The following is a 17,927-nucleotide window of genomic DNA, read 5'->3' as shown; positions in this document are numbered from 1 at the left end:
CTGCAGCCTATCTCGATGTCGAGAAAAGGACGGGGTATGCTGTCGCAGCGGCCGCGACAGTCTCAATATTGCCATTTACCGCAGCGGTCATGTTCAAATGCATCCACAGGTTGATAGCTATTGCCGACGATGCCAAGGTCAGGGAGAAGACCCAGCCAGGAGAAGTGGATGGGCTGTTGAACCAGTGGAAGTGGATGAATTTCGTCAGAGCTGGTCTGTCAGGTGTTGGAGGCGTTGTTGGTTTGTTGGTGTACAGTGGAATATTGTGAGCTTCACAAAAGACGTTGCTGAAGCTTCATATCAGGTGCTGGGTGTCAAAATGTAGGCACGATGTCGCATGAAGCTAATCATTTTGTCCAGTCTGGCTTTGAGAGGGGGGAATCCCTTCCTCCCGCGAACAGATTCTCTACTCACCGAGCTACCTCAATGCCCTGTATACAGTCCTAATGAATATATACCACTTGCATAATAAAGATGATTGCTATCATGGAATGGCCGACAACCTACTGCGCCTCTCACGTGATGTAGTTCTCGGTTCCTTTTCCAGCGCGGACCGAAACCGTTGGACTCTTTCGCTTTTACTCCTACTTCGACAGACACATCGTCAAAACAAATCGTCAAAATGCGTATACATCAATTTGACCTGATATGTGATCTTTGAACGAGACACTCTGTCGCCAAGATTCTGCACAATGACCCTTACGACCCTTACGGTAGGCTCGCTCGTTTGGGCTGACACAATTTCGGCGAGGCCACATACGAATATCCATCGGCATCACATCTCACAGCACAGCACAGCACCATCAATGCGATACCAAGAAGCCAGGTCTATTGCGGGGGGGGCCAAGTATTCTCCCTTCTTGTGCATCAGCAAGCTCGTCACAATGCAACTTTTCATTGATGCATCATCAGGCAACCATCGGCATGATCCGCCTGGTGTTACTTGGCTTATGCTCTTTTACTAATCCAATGCCGTAGAGCGATATAAGCCACGACTTCATGTGGGGATGACATACACCAAGGTATGAGCACCACAAGGTACCTATAAGTACTCGTAAGCCACATCCATTCCCGCGGAGATGGCATCTCAGCGGGCGACGGATATCAAAACAAGTTCTCCCTCATCATCAATCTCAAAAAGAGCCCAAAAGCGAAAGGCAGCTACAGCATGGCGACCTCAACGTCACCACAACAACCACCCACTCTACGCTTGGTTCATAAAACGCACTACGATCGACAATACTTCTTCACTCCTCCTCTCGAAAAGTTAGGCCCCTTGGGCGAATCCAGCGTCCGCGTCCAGACCAGCCTGATCACCCTCGCCTCAAACAACCTGTCATACTGCGCCCTCGGCACCGTGGCACACTGGTGGGACATCTACCCTACACCATCGTGGCTCGACTCTCCTTACGACGACTCGTCCGAGTACGGCGTCGGGGTATGTTGGGGCTACGCGACGGTGCTCGAGAGTAAAGTCCCGCAACTGCAACCCGGGACTTTGCTCTGGGGGATGTGGCCCATATCGACGTTCCCGGTTGACCTACTCCTCAACCAATCCTCAGACGTGCCCGCCTGTTTTGTGGAAATATCCTCGCACCGAAGCCAAGCCATGACTTTGTATAATGAGTACTTCACCACGACCGAAAGTCTCGGCGACCCCAAAGGTCTCGAGATGCTCGCGTGGCGCTCCGTCCTGATCGTCTGGGCCGCGAGCTACGTGTACAACCGGTTCAACTTTGCCTCCGACCCGAAAGACCCGATCATAAACCCGGCCGGCGACGGCTTGCCTTGGTCGCGTGAGGACGCAGACCTCAGTTCCGCCGTCGTGATCTGCATGGGAGCGGGGAGCAAGACGAGTCGCGGGTTCGTGCACCAACTCGCCACCAACCGCGCACCTGGCTCGGGACCCCTGGCGGTACTGGAAGTCTCGTCGAGCACACCGCTCAGCACGCTGTCGTCGAAGATTTCTCCTCCATTCGCGCACCGCGAAACGACTTACGCCGACCTGGACACCCCGTCTGTACAAAAGTTCATCTTTGACGACGACAACCCAAACGTCAAGAGGATCGTGGTCATGATCATGGCTGGCCGGCAGGAAGTGGTTGAGCCTTTCGTGCTCGGTCTGCGGAACAACCATGCAACACACCGCCGCCAGATCACCGTGACGGCGATCAACGTCGGCGCGGAAGCCAGGGTCCTGAGTCCCCAGGAGATCGCAGAGCGCGGGGCCGTGTCTCGACGCATCAACGCGTTGTTTTGTAACACGTCGCCCATCCGCGACGAGGCCATGAAGATCCTAGGGCCGAAAACCCTGGTGGACCAGCAGGACGCCGAGCTCAACAGGGTCATTTCCGAAGAGACCAAGTCCCGTGAGGACGGCAAGGTGTTTGGGGTCAGCTTGAAAGTCTACAAAGGGCTGAGGGGTGAGCAAGGGGCCGAAGGAGCTTGGGAAAGACTTGTTCGTGGGAAGGTGTTGGGTGATGAAGGTTTGGCGTTTCTGCTCTGATGACCATCTGCAGGTGCCAGCTTCTAATTCACACGCCTTGACCGTACCTAGAACAGCCGCTGGAGAAGGTGAACCTTTGGGCGGACTGGTATATGTATCTATGAAAGGGACGATGCTCAATTAGTTATTATTAGGTAGGTATATACAGTACATGAGTCCACCATATATAAATATGCGTATACACACATCTTCACAATTTCAATAATGGTCCGTTTATTTCTTCATTTCGTTTGCCGCGTTATATGGAAAAAAAAGGTCGTAAACGGTTTATTTACATCGCAAGGGCACCGAGGAGGGGTAGGAGGAGGGCAGTCAGGCCAAAGCTGCCGACCTTGTTGTTGCTGTTTGCGGCACCGGTTTGGGATTGAATGGCGACCGAGTTCGTCGACGAGGCACCGCCCGAGACGGTGGCAGAGGCGGTGGTAGTATCTGGACCACCAAAGATGAAGGGCGGGCCAGAGGTGATGGCCGCAGTGGACATGGTGCTGTTGGCGTGGGGCTTGCTGGTGATGAGGCTGCCAGAAGAGGTGGCGGTCGCGTTGGCGCTGGTCAGGGCCGCGATGACCGGGGTGGTGGAGCTACCACCGCAGTTGATGCTGGGGGTGGTGGTGGCCACGGTGCTGACGCTACCAGATGGAGTGGCGGTTCCGACGGTCGAGTAGTCTTGCACGGTACCGCTGACGTAGGTCGGGATGGCGGTCGTGAAGTCCGAGTTGTCGACGAGACCAGCAACGGACTTGATCCAGGCGGCCGCCTCGTCAGAATACATGTTGTAGTAACCGAGATGGGTGGATACGAGCGAGTCGGTTTGGTTGGCGGCACAGATGGGATCGGTCTGTCGAGATGGGTGGTTAGCTGGCCAGGTTTTGTGGTCGAGGTTGAGAGAAAAAAACAAACATCTAGGGGCAGAGGACGTGTGTCGGTGCAAAAAAACTCACCTGAAGACACCAATCACGAGTGACGGCGGTGTACTTGTCGAGAGCGGTCAACATGTCGCCGGATCTGGGGAAGAGACCGTCGATGCCGGATCCGTTGCCATAGTTGTACGGTTGGTTCGCGGTGTGTCTGGTGTTGCCAAAGGTGAGGACAGCGGAGACTGAAACAGAACAAGTCAAAAGTCAGTAACGAGGAAATCATGACGGACAAGGACAAGGAAAGGGAGAAAAAAAGAGAGCGGAGAGCGGAACTCACGTCTGTTTCCCGGGCTCGTGGTGGGATCCAGAGGAGGCGTGTTTGGTTGAATACAACCGTTGAAGGATTCACCACCTCCACCGCCCAGGATGTCGGTCACAATCTGTGCGCCTTGAGAGTACCCGGCGAGGATGAGCTTCGATTTCGGGCATCGCTCGGCGTAGGAGGTCAACTGGGTGAAGCCCGCAATGACTCCGTCGTAGGTGGTCTGGCACGACAGATCGGTGTAGAGCGCCGAGTAGATGAGATTCTCGTAACCACAGCTGGAGAGACCGTCGCAGGTCGCCGCCACGAGATCCCCCTGTCTTCCCGGGTAAGGTTCGTTGTTGCCGCGAGCCAAGAAGAAGTGCACGTCTTCGCAAGGAGTGCACGTCTGAGCCAACACCACGGGGGCAGCAGATAACAGCGAAACAACAGCGACGAGAGCTGCTGAAGAGATCATGATTGTTGTTGTTGTTTTTTTTTTCTCGTGTTTTATTTTCCTCCTCTCTCACATACACACACAAAAACAAGAGCGATCTAAGAGATCAAATAGTAGATATGATGCTCCAAACAAAAAATAATAATAAGCGAGTGCGTGCTGTGTTATTGCGATCAGAAACGACGAAAAAAAAACGAGGCAAACGATGCGCAATATATGAGGTTGGGGAAGCGATGGTACCTCGAGGGTAATAATAGTAACAGGAGAAAAAGGGTTTTTTGATACCGTACCTTATTACTCCGTACTACTTGTACGAGTAGAGTAATAAGTAATAAAGCCCACTCCAGGGTGCTTCAGGTTGTGTGCGATTGGGGGGAGCGGGCGAGACAAACGTGTCTCGCGTGGGCGGTAGTGCTTCTCTAAGGGTAGAGCTAGACCTCGTTGAGGCTTTTGTTGACAGGCGGCACTCGGTACTTCTCGAGGGAGACTTACGTACCCTCTGGATAGACGACGCTGGGTGGAATCGTTGTACAGAGGCGAGTTCAAGCTTGTTCGTTGTCTCTCCACCGCCGAAAATTTACTGTACAATACACTGATGACATGTATCCACCAAGGGAAGGGGGGAGGGGGGGTGGGGGGGGCATTGACCTCTGCCACTGTTGTTCAAGGGCCATGATTCCGGACTCAAGGAAAATGGTCAGGGGAATTTGACGGGAGATCGGTCTCTGGGGTTTGTCGTCTTGTTCCCCCCGGCGAGGAGAAGAACAGACCTTCTTGTGCTTCGTGTATTGTAGAGTGAACGGGTAGGTACTTGTGATGCCGCCGTGGATAGTACGGAATCCATGACTCGTGCTCAGTGCAAGCATGTAATTGTACCGAGTAATCAGGAGTCGGATAAATAAGCGAAGAACAACCCCCTGCAGTCCGTTTGCCTTCGACCTACTGTAGACGACTTGCCACATATGAGAAACGACCCATTTGTCTGATGCTATTGAACCCTGTTACTCCATACTACAGTAGGACAAGTCCGATCTTGTTAAAATTCTGGATCCCAAACATCTGATCCCCCAGCAATAACAATGAACCAAATGTTCCACTGCTCTGGAAAATGGGGAAGGCGGCGAGAGATCGTATGATGTTTCCTGCTGGATGGATGTCCGGAAGTTTCGGAAAATGAGCGGGTAACTCTCTCGTATTGTGTCCGTGTGTGTGAGAGAGAGAGATTCACCATCCCGTCCTTGGCCTAAAATCGTGTCGAACCGAGACCGAAGAATGAGATCTGCCTCTGACTGGCACGAAAACAGCAGTTGTAACTAACGTCGAACTCAGGCGACTCGAGTACGACATGTACTATTGAACACTCCATACAATTTGAGAGCCGCCCAAACATACCCACAGCCAGCCATGAGAACTTTGAAGCGAAGACTGTTCGCAAAATGAACCGTGTAGGAGAGAGTCTGTCTCACAACGCACACGCGACACAAGATGCTGAACACGCATTGGTTGATGCGTTCATTGATTTCAAGACGAGACTGGCTCTGGGTCCAGATCTTGCATGGTCGGCATCTTTGACATACTAGTGTACAGTGAGATTTTTTTTTTCTTTTTTTCAAATCGACCACGATTGGTGGCGAGCATGTTTTCCTGCAGCGCCACCAACGATGCCTGCATCTGATCGTCCTTCTATGCAAGGTACCGGGATTGATCAACCCGGTTTCTATGCGGCTCACGAACTCGGCTCGTGCTCGCCAGGCACAGAGAGCCGTTCAATCTCGGCTTTCGACCTCGTGGCGTATGTAGGGACCATCAAAAACCACGATGTGCGTGTCGACGAACAATGTCACTTATGGCCTCACCATCATCATCTGTCAAGACATACAACAAACATCCCATTATTATTCGTACCGGAGAGACTCCGGTTGTTCAGTCATTCTTCATTAATTACTATTTAGCGGCATTCTCTCCTCCAGCAGTCACAAATTCGTGCACCCAAGATAGCTATCTCTTGCGCGGCTGAGTGGAAATTGATCCACCTGTCAGATGTTCTGGACGACTCCACGTCGGAAAGGCCGTGCTTCCATAGCAAACTACTGAAGATGTTCCTTGATGATCATCAGAGGAAGGAGAAAAAAGGTCAAGTGCCCGATTTTGCAGAGGTGATGATGAAAATGAATTGTCTCATCATTGATACTGTAAGTTCCGTGATTTTTTCCGCATTCTAACAACAACCAAATTCCTGCCGAATATCACTAGAAGGGACTTCAGTGACATGCATGAGTTCATCTCGACCGCACAAAGGTCGATTATGATCCCCCTAGGCTGCAAAGCGACTTCTCGCTCTCAATTTCTTTCCCCAACTCCAGTACAAACCTGCCAATAGTCCGGCGCAAGCTGCAGTCAGGCCGGCCAGTAAGCTCACTCCTCCATCGACGCCGATGCCCTTGAACATTGCACGCCCCACGAGTATAGCAACAAAAGCCAAAAGAGAGCGAGAGACACTATTGGCCGCGAAAATGCTGGCGGCATATCTCGGATAGATCGCGGGAATGTACAAAAACACCGAGTTGGTGAGAAAGTACATGGCCACCATGTAGAGGAAGATGGCCACGGTCGGGACCATCCAATGAACAGACGATCGAGCCGTCCATGCTAATTGTGTTCCCGAATCTACGAGTCAGCTTTCCACCGAGTTCGACGACAGCAATGAGTAGGAAAAGTCACTCACCAAACATGAACAGTGAAACAGGCATAAGTACACTCGCAATGACACCTTCCTCCAAAAAGTTCTCCAGGTCACCAAACGTACCACTTTGTAATTTTGGTTGAACCCTTCTGGCGAGCCATATACAATGTATGGGAAAACCGACGAGGACAGCTGGAGGTGTGACGAGCCATATGAGGGACGTCGATGTCTGCGAAAAGCCGTACATTGGTGGATAGACAAGTGGCAGTGACTATGACAATCAATTTTGGTCTGTCAGATGAAAATCTTCACCGTCTCTGTGAGTGCTGCTTACCTCGAAGAAAGAATACAGGATTGCGTAAAGCAAACCCATGTAGAGTGTCATGAAAAGCAAGGCCGGATCCTTGACGTTGACCTCCCACGGCTTCACGACCGAATTCCACAATCGCTGACCTACGCCGAGGTGTGCCTGCTTCAGCTCTTCTTCGGACCGGAAATTTTCGTTACCATCGTTGAGCTCTCTCAGTCTCTTCGCTCGGTAGTACAGGATGGTGGGAGCTGAAGTTTCCGGCATCAGGACCATAAAGACCGAGTAAAAGGATCCGGTGATGATGAGCAACTCCCAGCTCGAGAACCTCCAACCCATGGCCTCGACGGCAAAAGATGACAGGACCGGTCCCAAGGCAGGGCCGAAAGATGTCGTGCCTGCCCACAACCCGATGAAGTAGGGGAATTTGACCGGGCCCCATATGTCTCCGAGCGTGGCACCCGCCGTCGCCAGACAGGGGGAACCCATGAACCCGAGCAGGAAACGCAAGACCATGAGGCCGGCATAGTTGCGGACGAGCGAGGTAGGAATGCACAAGATGACAAAGAGTGCTCCTGAGATGGCGTATGGAGGATTCCTGCCTATCGAAGGCACTTCCGACAAGGGAGAAAAGACCAAGCCACCGAGACCGTACGCCAAAACGTACAGAGCCAGGCCCAGGGACGATTCGAAGTTGCCGACACCAAACTCTTCTTGGATGCCTGGTTGACTGGAGGTGTAAATGGAAGATCCGACGTAGATGGCCCACGTGTACAGGCAAGTCAATGCTGTAATGGCACCCTTTTTGGCGTTGGAGAAGTTGAGAGGGTTGTCAGGGTCATCTGGACCATTCCACGTAACTGTGACTGTGTCCTTTTCTGGGTCTGCATCGGTTTTGTCCGCTGTTGCCGAACGAATGGCACCATCCTCCAGGTTTCGTAGAGGTTGAGGCCAGTATTTACCATGGATACCAAATCGTATCAGGGTGCTCAGGGCAGATTCTTGAATCATTTTGTGTGATATCACCCAAGTCGGAGTTGGGACTGTTACTGCTCACAGTATGAAACAACATTAACTGTTGAAGAGTCGAGTCAAGGCTGTCCATTATTTATATGAGCAGCATCCATTTCCACAAGACGGACAGCGTATATTCATGTTCGGAGATAAGGCTGTCCATAAGAAATGGTGCGACTCGAACATGACGCTTCACAGCCAACTCTAGCACCAGTATCTGGTGCCTGTTCCGTATCTCCAGATTACGAGGCTAGAGAAGTGAAGGACCAACCGGAGAGAGGCTTTTGATGCTGAACGTCGTCCTTACAATATTGCAACCCCCTGCATGACGATGGGAACTAAACCATTTCAGGTTTGGTGTGATCGTCAGAGGCGGATTTCTTGATGATGAAAGCGAATTCTCCGTACGGAGTTACATATAAGAAACCTCATCTTTGCGTCTTATCCGCAAGTTCGTGGGATCTAGTCCCTCTTTGCTTCTCTTCCTTTCGATTCAAGGCCATGAGAATGGGAGCGCGAAGTCCCATTCTAGTATGCTTTCTCCATCGGAAATCACCTGCACTTTTTCACGACAACGATGACGAGGATACTTCGGAAAGCATGCCGCGCTTGTACCTTGGCCAAACGACGGTGTATCGTACGGTTACCTCGATGTCAAAGGTGTGAGGTCCGAGGTATCGATTGCTTTTATGACCTTGAACCTCTTGTCAATGACTTTGAAGTGTCAAATCCACCACAACCGGCCAAAATTACAAAACACGCTTCGTCTTCTTTGCAAAAATCTAGGGGCACAAAACATTATGATCATGGTTATGATGATGACAATCATAATCACAGTTTCCTCCGTTACGTGTCATCTCTACACATGGATCCCAATCGGGTAGCTCTGTTCCAGAACAACTTTGGTGGTGGGGGTTCGAGTAGTCCTACGACGAGATGTTTGACCGTTTCCAAGATTGCAATCACGGCCGACAAGTTTACGGTCGGATACGTGACGGGTGAATTGTTGAGGATCGCCAAATCCGTCGCCGAGGATCAATCGGCGGTATACATCCACTCTCAGATGAGACCAAAAGCTCGACCGAAACTTCTCGGCAAGTTTTTAACGGTGGACATGGAATCCATAACCACCATGGACATCCAGCGCCGTGGGCCCGATGCTCGTCGAAACAACAACAACAGCAGCAGGTTGGTCTTGTGTGATCGACTCTGTCGGCTTCTCACCGAGCTAAAAGTCTCCAAAGAACCGTTACCCGAAATCTTACAGGCCTTTCAGGTTCTCATGTCGTTCATCACGACCCTCCTTTTTACCGGTGGTGTCGGTGACTCAGAAATGGTTGAACAAAAAGAAGACTTGCTTCGTCACATGAGGGAGGTTTCGGTCAGATTACTCCAGGACGGTCCGAGTATGATGATGATGATGATGACGACGACGACGACGATGCCACCGGCAGACCTGTCCCTATCCAACAGATGGCACGCTTGGATTCTGGCCGAGAGTGTACGGAGGGCAATCTTGATGACGTGCCTCATCCAGGGGGTCTACCACGGATGGCTTCGGGGATACTGCTATCATGAAGTCTTCATCCAAGCACTGCCCTTTGATGTCAGGCCTGGGTTGTGGAATGCCGAATCTGAAGACGAATGGGAAAAGTCGTTGATGATGGTGAAGAACGTCAGGGGCTGGAATACATGGTCCGAGTTGGTCTCGTTTCGTGAGTTTGCGCACTCTTTTGCAGAATCCCCTTTCGACCCAGGTCAAGACACTTTTCAACGATTGCTCCTCACGGCTCACCACGGCAAAGAACCTGTCGATAGGACACTTGGGAATTTGTCAGTATGCAATATCATGAATTGGTAGATGAATTTTTGTTGTTTTTCCAGAAAAACAAAACAAAAAATAATCATTCATTCCATGTGACATACAGTACGTAACATGGGTTTTACTTGATAAAAGTCTCTTGTTTATAAACACTCAAAGGTGTCCCAACGACATCTGCTTTGATCTGAAGAGCCAAAAACCTAGAAAAGAATCGACCAAGATGCGCACCGCCACCAGTGTACCATATACCTTGTTCTATGAAGGTCAAAATTAGAAAGGGGCGAGTTAGCAAGTACTTTTATGGAATCGATCGCGTATGGGTAATGACGCCATTCATCCTCATTCATGCAAGTCCGGAGACTGTAGAGAGAAAACTTACGGCGATGAGGCCTCCATGCTCCTATAATTTCCCCTTCCTCGTCCGTGTCGAAATAGTCGTCCAACAATTCTCCGGTGCGCGGACCGACGATACTGACAGCCTGCTCTCGGACGTCGTTTTCGAACCCGGTGCAAAACACCACCAGGTCTGCATCGAGTCTGCTTCCGTTGCTGAAGGCCAGACCGGTTTCATCAAAGTAAACCAAGGAGGAGTCGTTTTTGATCTTTATCTGTAACCAAGATTAGAGTCCGCCAAGGCCCACAAGGATCTCGCGACAAGAGTACGATTGATTGTACAGGTACAACTGGATACAACGTGGTGGATGGAAAAAGAGAGTGGCCGAACTCACCAATCCATCCCCAATCTTTTTCGAAGTGCCAACGTCGACATAGTGCCCGCCTTGCTTGCCACAGAGTATCTTCCAAATGTCGACGTTTCTGTCGATGCGGAACCCCGCCTTTTCCAGTGCATCGTACCTGTTGGGTTCTTGGGAGGACAACGTCTTGTATCCGAGTCTGTTCATTTGACGGATGATGACGTTCGGAAGACCCATTGCTCCACGGTCAGAGACTTCGATGGGCATGTCTTTGTTCTGCGAAAACAGAACATTGATGTTAACTTGTTGAAACTCTTTGAGTAAAATTGCAAGATATGATTCAGGCCTGCCTGCCTGCTTCTCCATTTCAGTGGAATGGAGTGAAACTGCAAACAGTCAATAGAGAAAGGAAACGTACATATAAGACTGTGAAACAGTTAGCATGTTCGATGCGCACTGCGGACAATATGCAGATATCAAGCAGCCAATGTACCATTAGACCAAGCATTATTATATTCAACAGGGTATATCTCTGGTCACAAAAAGTCAGTCAAAGTCTGGGATATCTGTAAGCCACCTGCAGCTTAAACGAAGATGAACATTAACGTACGAGTAGCACCACGTTGGACCATGGTGACAGAACTTAGTCCTTCTGCCAACATATCTTCTGCGACATCATGTCCTGACATTACCCATGTTGTTAGTTGGTATATTCTGGTCACTCATGAGGAGCAGGCCGTGGACGCTCGGATATATCATCATGAAGGCTCACTCACCCGTGTTTGCAGTGCCCACCACCACTCCCTTCTTGCCAGCGAATCCTTTTGAAGATTTGTATCTCGCAGAATGAACTGCTGTACCTTTGAACTTCTCCTGTTCGCAAGTACAAGAGGAGAATATATCAGCAATCATGATTCTCATTTCACATGGAGTGAAAGTACAAGAGACCGACCTTGTCTGCCAAATGAGGCATCTTGGGAGTCTGTCCCGCACCACCGATTGCGAGGACAAAATGGCGCGTCTGAATTTCTGTCTCTCGAGAACCATAGAGAATGCGGAGTGTCCATAACTTTCCATCTTCATCCCAGCTAGCTGTCCTAAGGGTTGAGTTGTTCTGAAGGTTCTGTATCGAGTTTGTTGGTAACATTATCTTGAATCACCCCCAACGGAAAGAAAGACAAGATGTATCGTTGATCGTGATTTCTCTTACCAGGTGATGCTTTTGAGCAAAGGTTTCATATCCTCTTGCTAAATCCTTCTGATTCAAATAGTACGGGTCATCTTCTGTGAAAACACCTCCCAGGGGAAAATCGCTCATGGGTCGACCAGTATGGACTGTCGGTTGGGCTCAAATTTAGTACAATCTCCTCCTTGATGTATGCGTTGATAGCGATGGGTGGGAAAATCTTACATGTCGCCGATTCATATCTTTGTCGCCAGTTGTCGCCTACCCTCTCATTCTTCTCCAGCGTAATGTATCGCACATGGAGAGCGTGCAGACGAGCCGACAAGCACAAACCAGCGAAACCCGCTCCAATCACGACACATTCATACGGCTCGGATTCACCTGATCGGTCACCGGTATAAATGTTGCCGTTGGCCAAGGTGGCCGGAAGGGAGTCTGGACTCGTAAAGTCTTTGAGTCGCTCTAGGACGGTGGTCAAAAGCCAAATCTTCCAGGTGCCTTTGGTGTCTGAATCTGGGATGAGACCGATGGTTCCAGAACATAATGTCTCTGGAGTGCCCGACGTGGAGAAAGTGAAAGACGCCGAGACCCAGGCTATGTCAGTTGAGAGTCTCATTACTCGAGCGCTTCCGGGTATGAGTGAGAAATCTGCAGGGCGTTGAACGGGGTTCAGGTCTTTCCACGCTGTAAACAGTCTATCTCTACCGATGAGTGTTCGTGGGAGGCCTGTGAGAGCGTAGAGATCTCTCCATATGGCACCGGTCGTGAGGTGGTCCTGCTTCAGCGTGGCCAGTCGTGCAACTCCTTCAGAAGCAACTGCTTCGACATCGACATCGACTGGAAGTTGGACCTCAGGTAACTTTCCTGGTACCTGATCAAGGGGAACACTTGGGGTTCTCTTCGAGGTTGATCCTAGTGCTGCTTTTGTGTCTGACGGAGTCAGTGTAAAGGTCATTTCCTCTTGACTTGGTCGCAGCGCCGAGGCTGCCATGGTCTCGGATGGGTATAAGTCTTGTAACAGCACTGGGTGCGCACAGTTTTGGTTGACGATCCGTCAAGTTTTATATCTTGTGTGTCCTGAAAAGGTGCGCGGGTTGTGGCCATCGAACTCGTGGGGTATCAGGGAATTAAAGGGCATCGAATACTTCATGCCATGGAGACGCAGTCTCGGTGTACAAAGCAGCATGGACAGTCAGAGTCCGGGGATGTTCTGGGTACTTCTCCATATTGTCCCCAGGTCGAATGGACCCCGAGATCTGGGCAAGTTGTAAGCCCGGGGGGCCTGGGGGAAGACGGAGTAGTGTAGGTACGAGTTCGCCGAACTATGCGATCACACATGTACATTTCTTTACCTTGTATTTCCTATATGCTGGAGATATTTCCCAGAGTCGAGTTCAGCCTCGTAGACCGGTGTAATCAGATTACAGAGAAGGGGTGTTGCGAGAGTCCGTGATGGAAAGTCATCGTTCCAAGATCTCCAGCTCCGTTTGACGAGTCAAGATTCTAGGGAAGAGTCAACATGATCAAAATGGCTTTGCTATTATCTTCCTCTGACGGTTTTTCATCATCACATTCTCGATCTCTCATGATACTTCAGTACGATCACAAAACATGCGTACGTGTTGATGTTGATGAACCGGCCCCCCGCATGTTCGTTCCCCCCGGATTCTTGGCTTTGCATCTTTTGAGCCACGATTTGCGTCTCGGCCCGAGTTGATTTCAACATCTCCGAAGTATCGAACTTCTTCCATTCCTTCAGTAAGCCGTAGCTTCAACTCCGGAACTCCAAAGGCCAGGTTTGACAGTAACAACGATACAGTCAGTAACCTTCAGAATCGGAATTCGACGGATGCGATGTTCTGGGGCCCCGGCGCGGACTCGAGGTCAGTCCTCAGAGGGAAGAATGCAAAAACAGCAAGATAGTCTCTGACATAATCTCACCTCGACAAGACTGTTTAAGGCGTAACACTGCCTGGTAGTTTGGACATCATCACCGGCCAGGATAGCAGTCAAACCCGACGTCTCTACGTGGCCTTGCTCCTTCCTGGAATGTCTCAGCCCCATCAACTCCTGGGAAATATCAGCCCGCTGATATTCAACTTCTTTTTATGGCAGGTGGCTTCTTTCATTAGCCTTCTGAGCTGGTCCTGGACGAGATTGACGTTCGGCTGGGCCAACTCGCATGATGAGTGAATATCCAAGACCAAAGAATAAGAAGCACGTTTCGCGTGATGAATGAACACAACAGGACTCGACGCCCCTGAGATCGAGGAGGAAACAAAAATTTGCACGTAAATGAGTGACTACAGCAGGATTCGAACCGAGATCCAAAAATCAGTGAAGTTGCAACGGACTCGAGCCCCTGAGATGCAAAAGAGGTGAAGTTTCGCGTGAAGAAATGAACACAACAAGACTCGAACCCGAGATCAAAGGCAGTGAAGTTGCAATAGGATTCGCAGCCCCTGGACACGAAAACAAAACAAAACAGAAAAGGCTCCGCGTGAATGAATCGAACACAACAGGGCTCGAACCCCCTTTCCTGAATGTGAATCAACCAATCCAGTCGAAAAGTAATCCGTCCAAAAAAAATTAGTCGAATGACAAAAACTCTGCCCCGAAACCCTGGACTGATCAGGTCCAGGCGTTGGAGTGAGGTAACAAAGCCTAAGCAGAGCTTCTTTTCAAAGGTGCTATCATGGGTACTCGGTTTTTCCGAATGGCAGCTGAATGGTTCCCCCATCGTTAGGTCAATTCACGAGGAGTCTAGCCCGTTATCGCATTCGCCCGTTGCCGGGATCAGGACTTCGCAATCACCTCCGTCTAGACGTGACCTGATCCTGGTCTGTCTAGTGTGCACGGCCGAAGGGGCTGGAGAGGTCGAGCGGGCTCGCCATTGAGAAACAAATTTCACTCTTCAAAAACATAAAGTGATGGTTTATTTCTGGGTGGCTCATTGGAGGGCGATGGTGAAAGGTGCCCACAGGTAGTGAAGTCGAGTACCTGTGAAATCAAGCACCTACTTCAGGTACTAGGTTCAAATTCAAAACAAAGCCATCTCGCCTTTTTCTTCTTCAACATCAACACCAACACCAAAAAACAAAACAGCCGTGGCTACGAATTGTCCACGGCCTGTACAATGGCACCAGCATCTCCTTGATCCAGCGAGTCCAACGTCCTCATATCCTCGGCCGAGATATCGAATCCGTACACGTCGGCATTCTGCTTTATCCGATCTGCGTTGTCACTCTTGGGTAGAGGTACCCAGTTCTTCTGAAGACAATATCTGATCAATATCTGTGCTGTGGTTTTGTTGTACTTCTTCGCCAGGCCCACGAGGGTTTCGTCATTGGCCTTGTAATTTCGGACGAGAGGCGAGTATGCCTCGACGACGATACCGTGTTTGTGGCAATACTCGACGGCTGTACGCTGCTGGCACCAAGGGTGTAACTAATAGGTAGGCAGGTAAATCAAACGTTAGTCAGTTTCTCTCTCTCTATATATCTCTCTTCCCAGCCTGTTATGAATCTCAAGCAATGGACATGTGTACTCACCTCGATCTGATTGACGTGCGGTGGCCAAACCTTTGCATAACTCTTCATCTCCTCGATATGACCAACACCAAAATTACTCACGCCGATGCTCTTCGCTTTTCCTTCCTCGTACAGCTTTTCCAGCGCCTGCCACATCTCCTTCCTGGCCTTGCTGCCGGCGTTGGGGCTGTGTATCAGGAACAAATCCACATGGCCATCGCTACCGTCGATCTTGTTCACACTGTCCACGCACTTTTGATACGACTTTTCCACGGTCCCGCCTGCGGAAAGGATCTTGGTGGTGACGAAGATGTCGTCGCGAGGTAGGCCGCACTTGCGCACCGCTTCGCCCACTTGCACCTCGTTGGCGTAGAACTGAGCGGTGTCGATGTGTCGGTAACCTGCCTCAATGGCCGACAGACATGATTGTACGCACACAGAGGCCGAAGATTGGTACACGCCGAAGCCCAGGCGGGGTATGCGGACGGAGGAATTGGGGAGTGGGAGGGTGTCTTTGATCGTGATCGAGGTCATGGTGTGGTCAGGAAGGCAGATACAGCCACAGATATGAGAGTATACCGGAATGGTGCAGTGTGTATGAGACAATTGTTGTGACTAGGTACAGTTACAACCACCTGGTCACTCGGTCGTAGTTGACACAGAGTACAGAATCCCAGACGGGGAAACAATTTTCTATGATGCAATTATTTCTAGGGATTGTGTTTTCGCGTCGATTATCCGTAAGCCCCCCACTAACTGAATGCATACGTTATTCCCGCACCACTTACAGTATTAAGCGTATCAGTTCTAGTGTTCTCTAGGGCGCCACCTAGATCCCGAGAGGATCACTGAACTATGATAGGAAAATTACTATCATCTCTAGAATCCTTCCGGCCGTTGCATCAAGAAGGAGTTGACTGCCTGCAGGGTTGACCTCGAAGGATTGGCCCCCGGGATTGCAGAGCTGATCCATGCCAGACGTTGCTTGACAAGAAGTTTATCAACCTTCTCAGGCTTTCCCGTCCTGAGATTGTCTTTGACGTGGCCTTGTGGAAATAGTCAGTCTCAAGCCGGTATACAAAAAGGGGATGAGTGACTCACCAGTGTCATCGTAGTAGAGACAAAGAAGAGCAACCGCAACGCCCACACTCAGGTCCTTGCCCGTTGTGCAGGTTATCAGAATCCGAGCGTGGTCATCCTTCAAGAGTCGATCTTTGACAAGTTCAGCAACCATGGGTAATTTCTCTCGAAGGTCTTTGCTCCCAAGCTTCCCAAGACGACATGCCAGACCGATGGTCTCAGGGTTGACTGCGTTACTTTCAGCGTCGCCGTTACAATCAATGACGAGGTCGTAGGTATCATCCTCGTTGCCAACAACTGTGCCTGCACAGATGTAAAGACTGTCTGTCGGAGTAATGACTGTGCCTTCATCTTTGTTCCGACTAATCCCTTGATCATCCTCCATCAATTTCCCAACAAGTCCTGGAAGTTCTTCTTCAGATGTAGACATCAGGAGTTGTCGATGCCTCCAGAATACCTGGGCTGTGAGACCGTAGCTCCAGCCCTCACTGTCATCGCCGGCCCCTTGAATGTAGCCACCCTCGGAGATTTCGGCTCCATGGACACGACGCGAGGCACTGCATAGCACAAGCTGGTGGGCTTCTTTGGGAAACATTGTGGAGACCTCTGCATCAGGACCGACATCGACATCGACATCGAACGAACCGTTGATGGCCCATTGTAATCGAATCGGGTGCACCAACTCATTCCGGAGAGCCACAAAGTCAAGTTGAAGTTCTCGGAGGGAATTTGCAAACATGTCGAGTCTAGATTCGATTTGAGAGATTTCGGAACGTCCCAGGTCATTTGGAGCTGGAGGAAGCTGGAGGATGTGGGCGTCCGGAATTTCAGGGAACAGCGTCCTGTTGATGACGGACACCCAGATCGGTACGGTCTTGCTGAATGCGTCGGGCAAGTTCTTACCTCGCCTCGTCGAATCCACGACCACGGCTCCACCGTGTTTTGCCAGCAAAGGTAACAGTTGCAGGTTGAGTCGTCGGAGCGAGAACGACCACTGCCCATGATGACCGTCGGTGCTTTTGAAGTACGCACTTCCCACTTTGTCTCCTGGATCGATGTACCAGCTTCCACACCGCTCATTCGCTACGAGGGGCAGATTGTAATGTTCGGAAACTTGTTTGGCGAATGCGGCGTCTGCTAAAATGGATGCTAAGCGGTGCGGTACGGAAAGAACAGATTTGCGAAGAGATCTAATGTTGGCATAAAAGGACGGGTGAATGCTGGCATCGTTCAACGACAAGTCGGCTAATCGAGTGGGAAAGTTACTAGAAGTCATCGTTAAAAGACACTCAACGAAGCAGATATTTGTGGTCTTGGGCTTGTAATGAAGTTCTTCGAGAAGGGTCAGAGGAATCCGACTGGAACCTGACTCAACACCCTATCACCTATCCAAAAAAGTGCCAGTTCTAACTCCAGCCCGTGCCCAATATCATAAATCATCGTGCTTGTTCTGGCCATCTGTCTCTATCAGGTGCATCTCGCCAAATGCTTT

General features: G+C 50.4%; 7 protein-coding genes across 7 annotated transcripts; 2 read left to right on the top strand and 5 right to left on the bottom strand.

The window, feature by feature from the left end:
* The first annotated feature begins 602 nt into the window (after positions 1-602).
* PV06_09470 (uncharacterized protein) lies at positions 603-2,691 on the top strand. The gene has a single exon (XM_016410923.1). The coding sequence runs from the start codon at positions 1,169-1,171 to the stop codon at positions 2,504-2,506; it is 1,338 nt and encodes a 445-aa protein (XP_016258730.1). The 5' UTR covers positions 603-1,168; the 3' UTR covers positions 2,507-2,691.
* Positions 2,581-4,544, bottom strand: PV06_09469 (uncharacterized protein). Its single transcript, XM_016410922.1, has 3 exons — positions 3,698-4,544; positions 3,445-3,602; positions 2,581-3,341 (listed from the first exon to the last, which is right to left on the bottom strand). The coding sequence occupies exons 1-3, from the start codon at positions 4,137-4,139 to the stop codon at positions 2,778-2,780; spliced, it is 1,164 nt and encodes a 387-aa protein (XP_016258729.1). The 5' UTR covers positions 4,140-4,544; the 3' UTR covers positions 2,581-2,777.
* A 1,888-nt stretch (positions 4,545-6,432) lies between these two features.
* On the bottom strand, positions 6,433-8,119 carry PV06_09468 (uncharacterized protein; the record flags this gene model as incomplete). The annotated part of the gene is made up of 3 exons (XM_016410921.1): positions 6,433-6,767; positions 6,844-7,072; positions 7,136-8,119. The coding sequence occupies 3 exons, from the start codon at positions 8,117-8,119 to the stop codon at positions 6,433-6,435; spliced, it is 1,548 nt and encodes a 515-aa protein (XP_016258728.1).
* A 321-nt stretch (positions 8,120-8,440) lies between these two features.
* On the top strand, positions 8,441-10,002 carry PV06_09467 (uncharacterized protein). The gene has a single exon (XM_016410920.1). It carries the CDS (start codon positions 8,700-8,702, stop codon positions 9,981-9,983), a length of 1,284 nt encoding a protein of 427 aa, XP_016258727.1. The 5' UTR covers positions 8,441-8,699; the 3' UTR covers positions 9,984-10,002.
* A 63-nt stretch (positions 10,003-10,065) lies between these two features.
* Positions 10,066-12,816, bottom strand: PV06_09466 (uncharacterized protein; the record flags this gene model as incomplete). The annotated part of the gene is made up of 8 exons (XM_016410919.1): positions 10,066-10,199; positions 10,324-10,552; positions 10,673-10,951; positions 11,230-11,321; positions 11,416-11,512; positions 11,592-11,762; positions 11,850-11,974; positions 12,051-12,816. The coding sequence occupies 8 exons, from the start codon at positions 12,814-12,816 to the stop codon at positions 10,066-10,068; spliced, it is 1,893 nt and encodes a 630-aa protein (XP_016258726.1).
* Positions 12,817-13,944: 1,128 nt separating this feature from the next.
* On the bottom strand, positions 13,945-16,042 carry PV06_09465 (uncharacterized protein). Its single transcript, XM_016410918.1, has 2 exons — positions 15,377-16,042; positions 13,945-15,272 (listed from the first exon to the last, which is right to left on the bottom strand). The coding sequence occupies exons 1-2, from the start codon at positions 15,887-15,889 to the stop codon at positions 14,937-14,939; spliced, it is 849 nt and encodes a 282-aa protein (XP_016258725.1). The 5' UTR covers positions 15,890-16,042; the 3' UTR covers positions 13,945-14,936.
* Positions 16,043-16,234: 192 nt separating this feature from the next.
* PV06_09464 (uncharacterized protein) lies at positions 16,235-17,711 on the bottom strand (the record flags this gene model as incomplete). Its single annotated transcript, XM_016410917.1, has 2 exons — positions 16,235-16,401; positions 16,457-17,711. The coding sequence occupies 2 exons, from the start codon at positions 17,709-17,711 to the stop codon at positions 16,235-16,237; spliced, it is 1,422 nt and encodes a 473-aa protein (XP_016258724.1).
* Between the last annotated feature and the right edge of the window lie 216 nt (positions 17,712-17,927).

The sequence above is a fragment of the Exophiala oligosperma genome, assembly GCF_000835515.1.
Source record: "Exophiala oligosperma strain CBS 72588 unplaced genomic scaffold supercont1.10, whole genome shotgun sequence".
NCBI classification, from domain to species: domain Eukaryota; kingdom Fungi; phylum Ascomycota; class Eurotiomycetes; order Chaetothyriales; family Herpotrichiellaceae; genus Exophiala; species Exophiala oligosperma.
Note: the sequence above shows the minus strand (reverse complement) of the source record. Positions and strands in the feature narration are given on the sequence as shown.

Bases quoted from the DNA above. Each gene is read 5' to 3' on its own strand.
- PV06_09470 (XM_016410923.1), top strand. From the start codon at position 1,169: ATGGCGACCTCAACGTCACCACAACAACCACCCACTCTACGCTTGGTT.
- PV06_09469 (XM_016410922.1), bottom strand. From the start codon at position 4,139: ATGATCTCTTCAGCAGCTCTCGTCGCTGTTGTTTCGCTGTTATCTGCT. The intron at 3,603-3,697 runs GTGAGTTCCGCT...GTTCTGTTTCAG, and splicing joins CACGAGCCCGGGAAACAGAC to TCTCCGCTGTCCTCACCTTT. The intron at 3,342-3,444 runs GTGAGTTTTTTT...CCATCTCGACAG, and splicing joins CTCGTGATTGGTGTCTTCAG to ACCGATCCCATCTGTGCCGC.
- PV06_09465 (XM_016410918.1), bottom strand. From the start codon at position 15,889: ATGACCTCGATCACGATCAAAGACACCCTCCCACTCCCCAATTCCTCC. The intron at 15,273-15,376 runs GTGAGTACACAT...CCTACCTATTAG, and splicing joins CGCACGTCAATCAGATCGAG to TTACACCCTTGGTGCCAGCA.
- PV06_09467 (XM_016410920.1), top strand. From the start codon at position 8,700: ATGACGAGGATACTTCGGAAAGCATGCCGCGCTTGTACCTTGGCCAAA.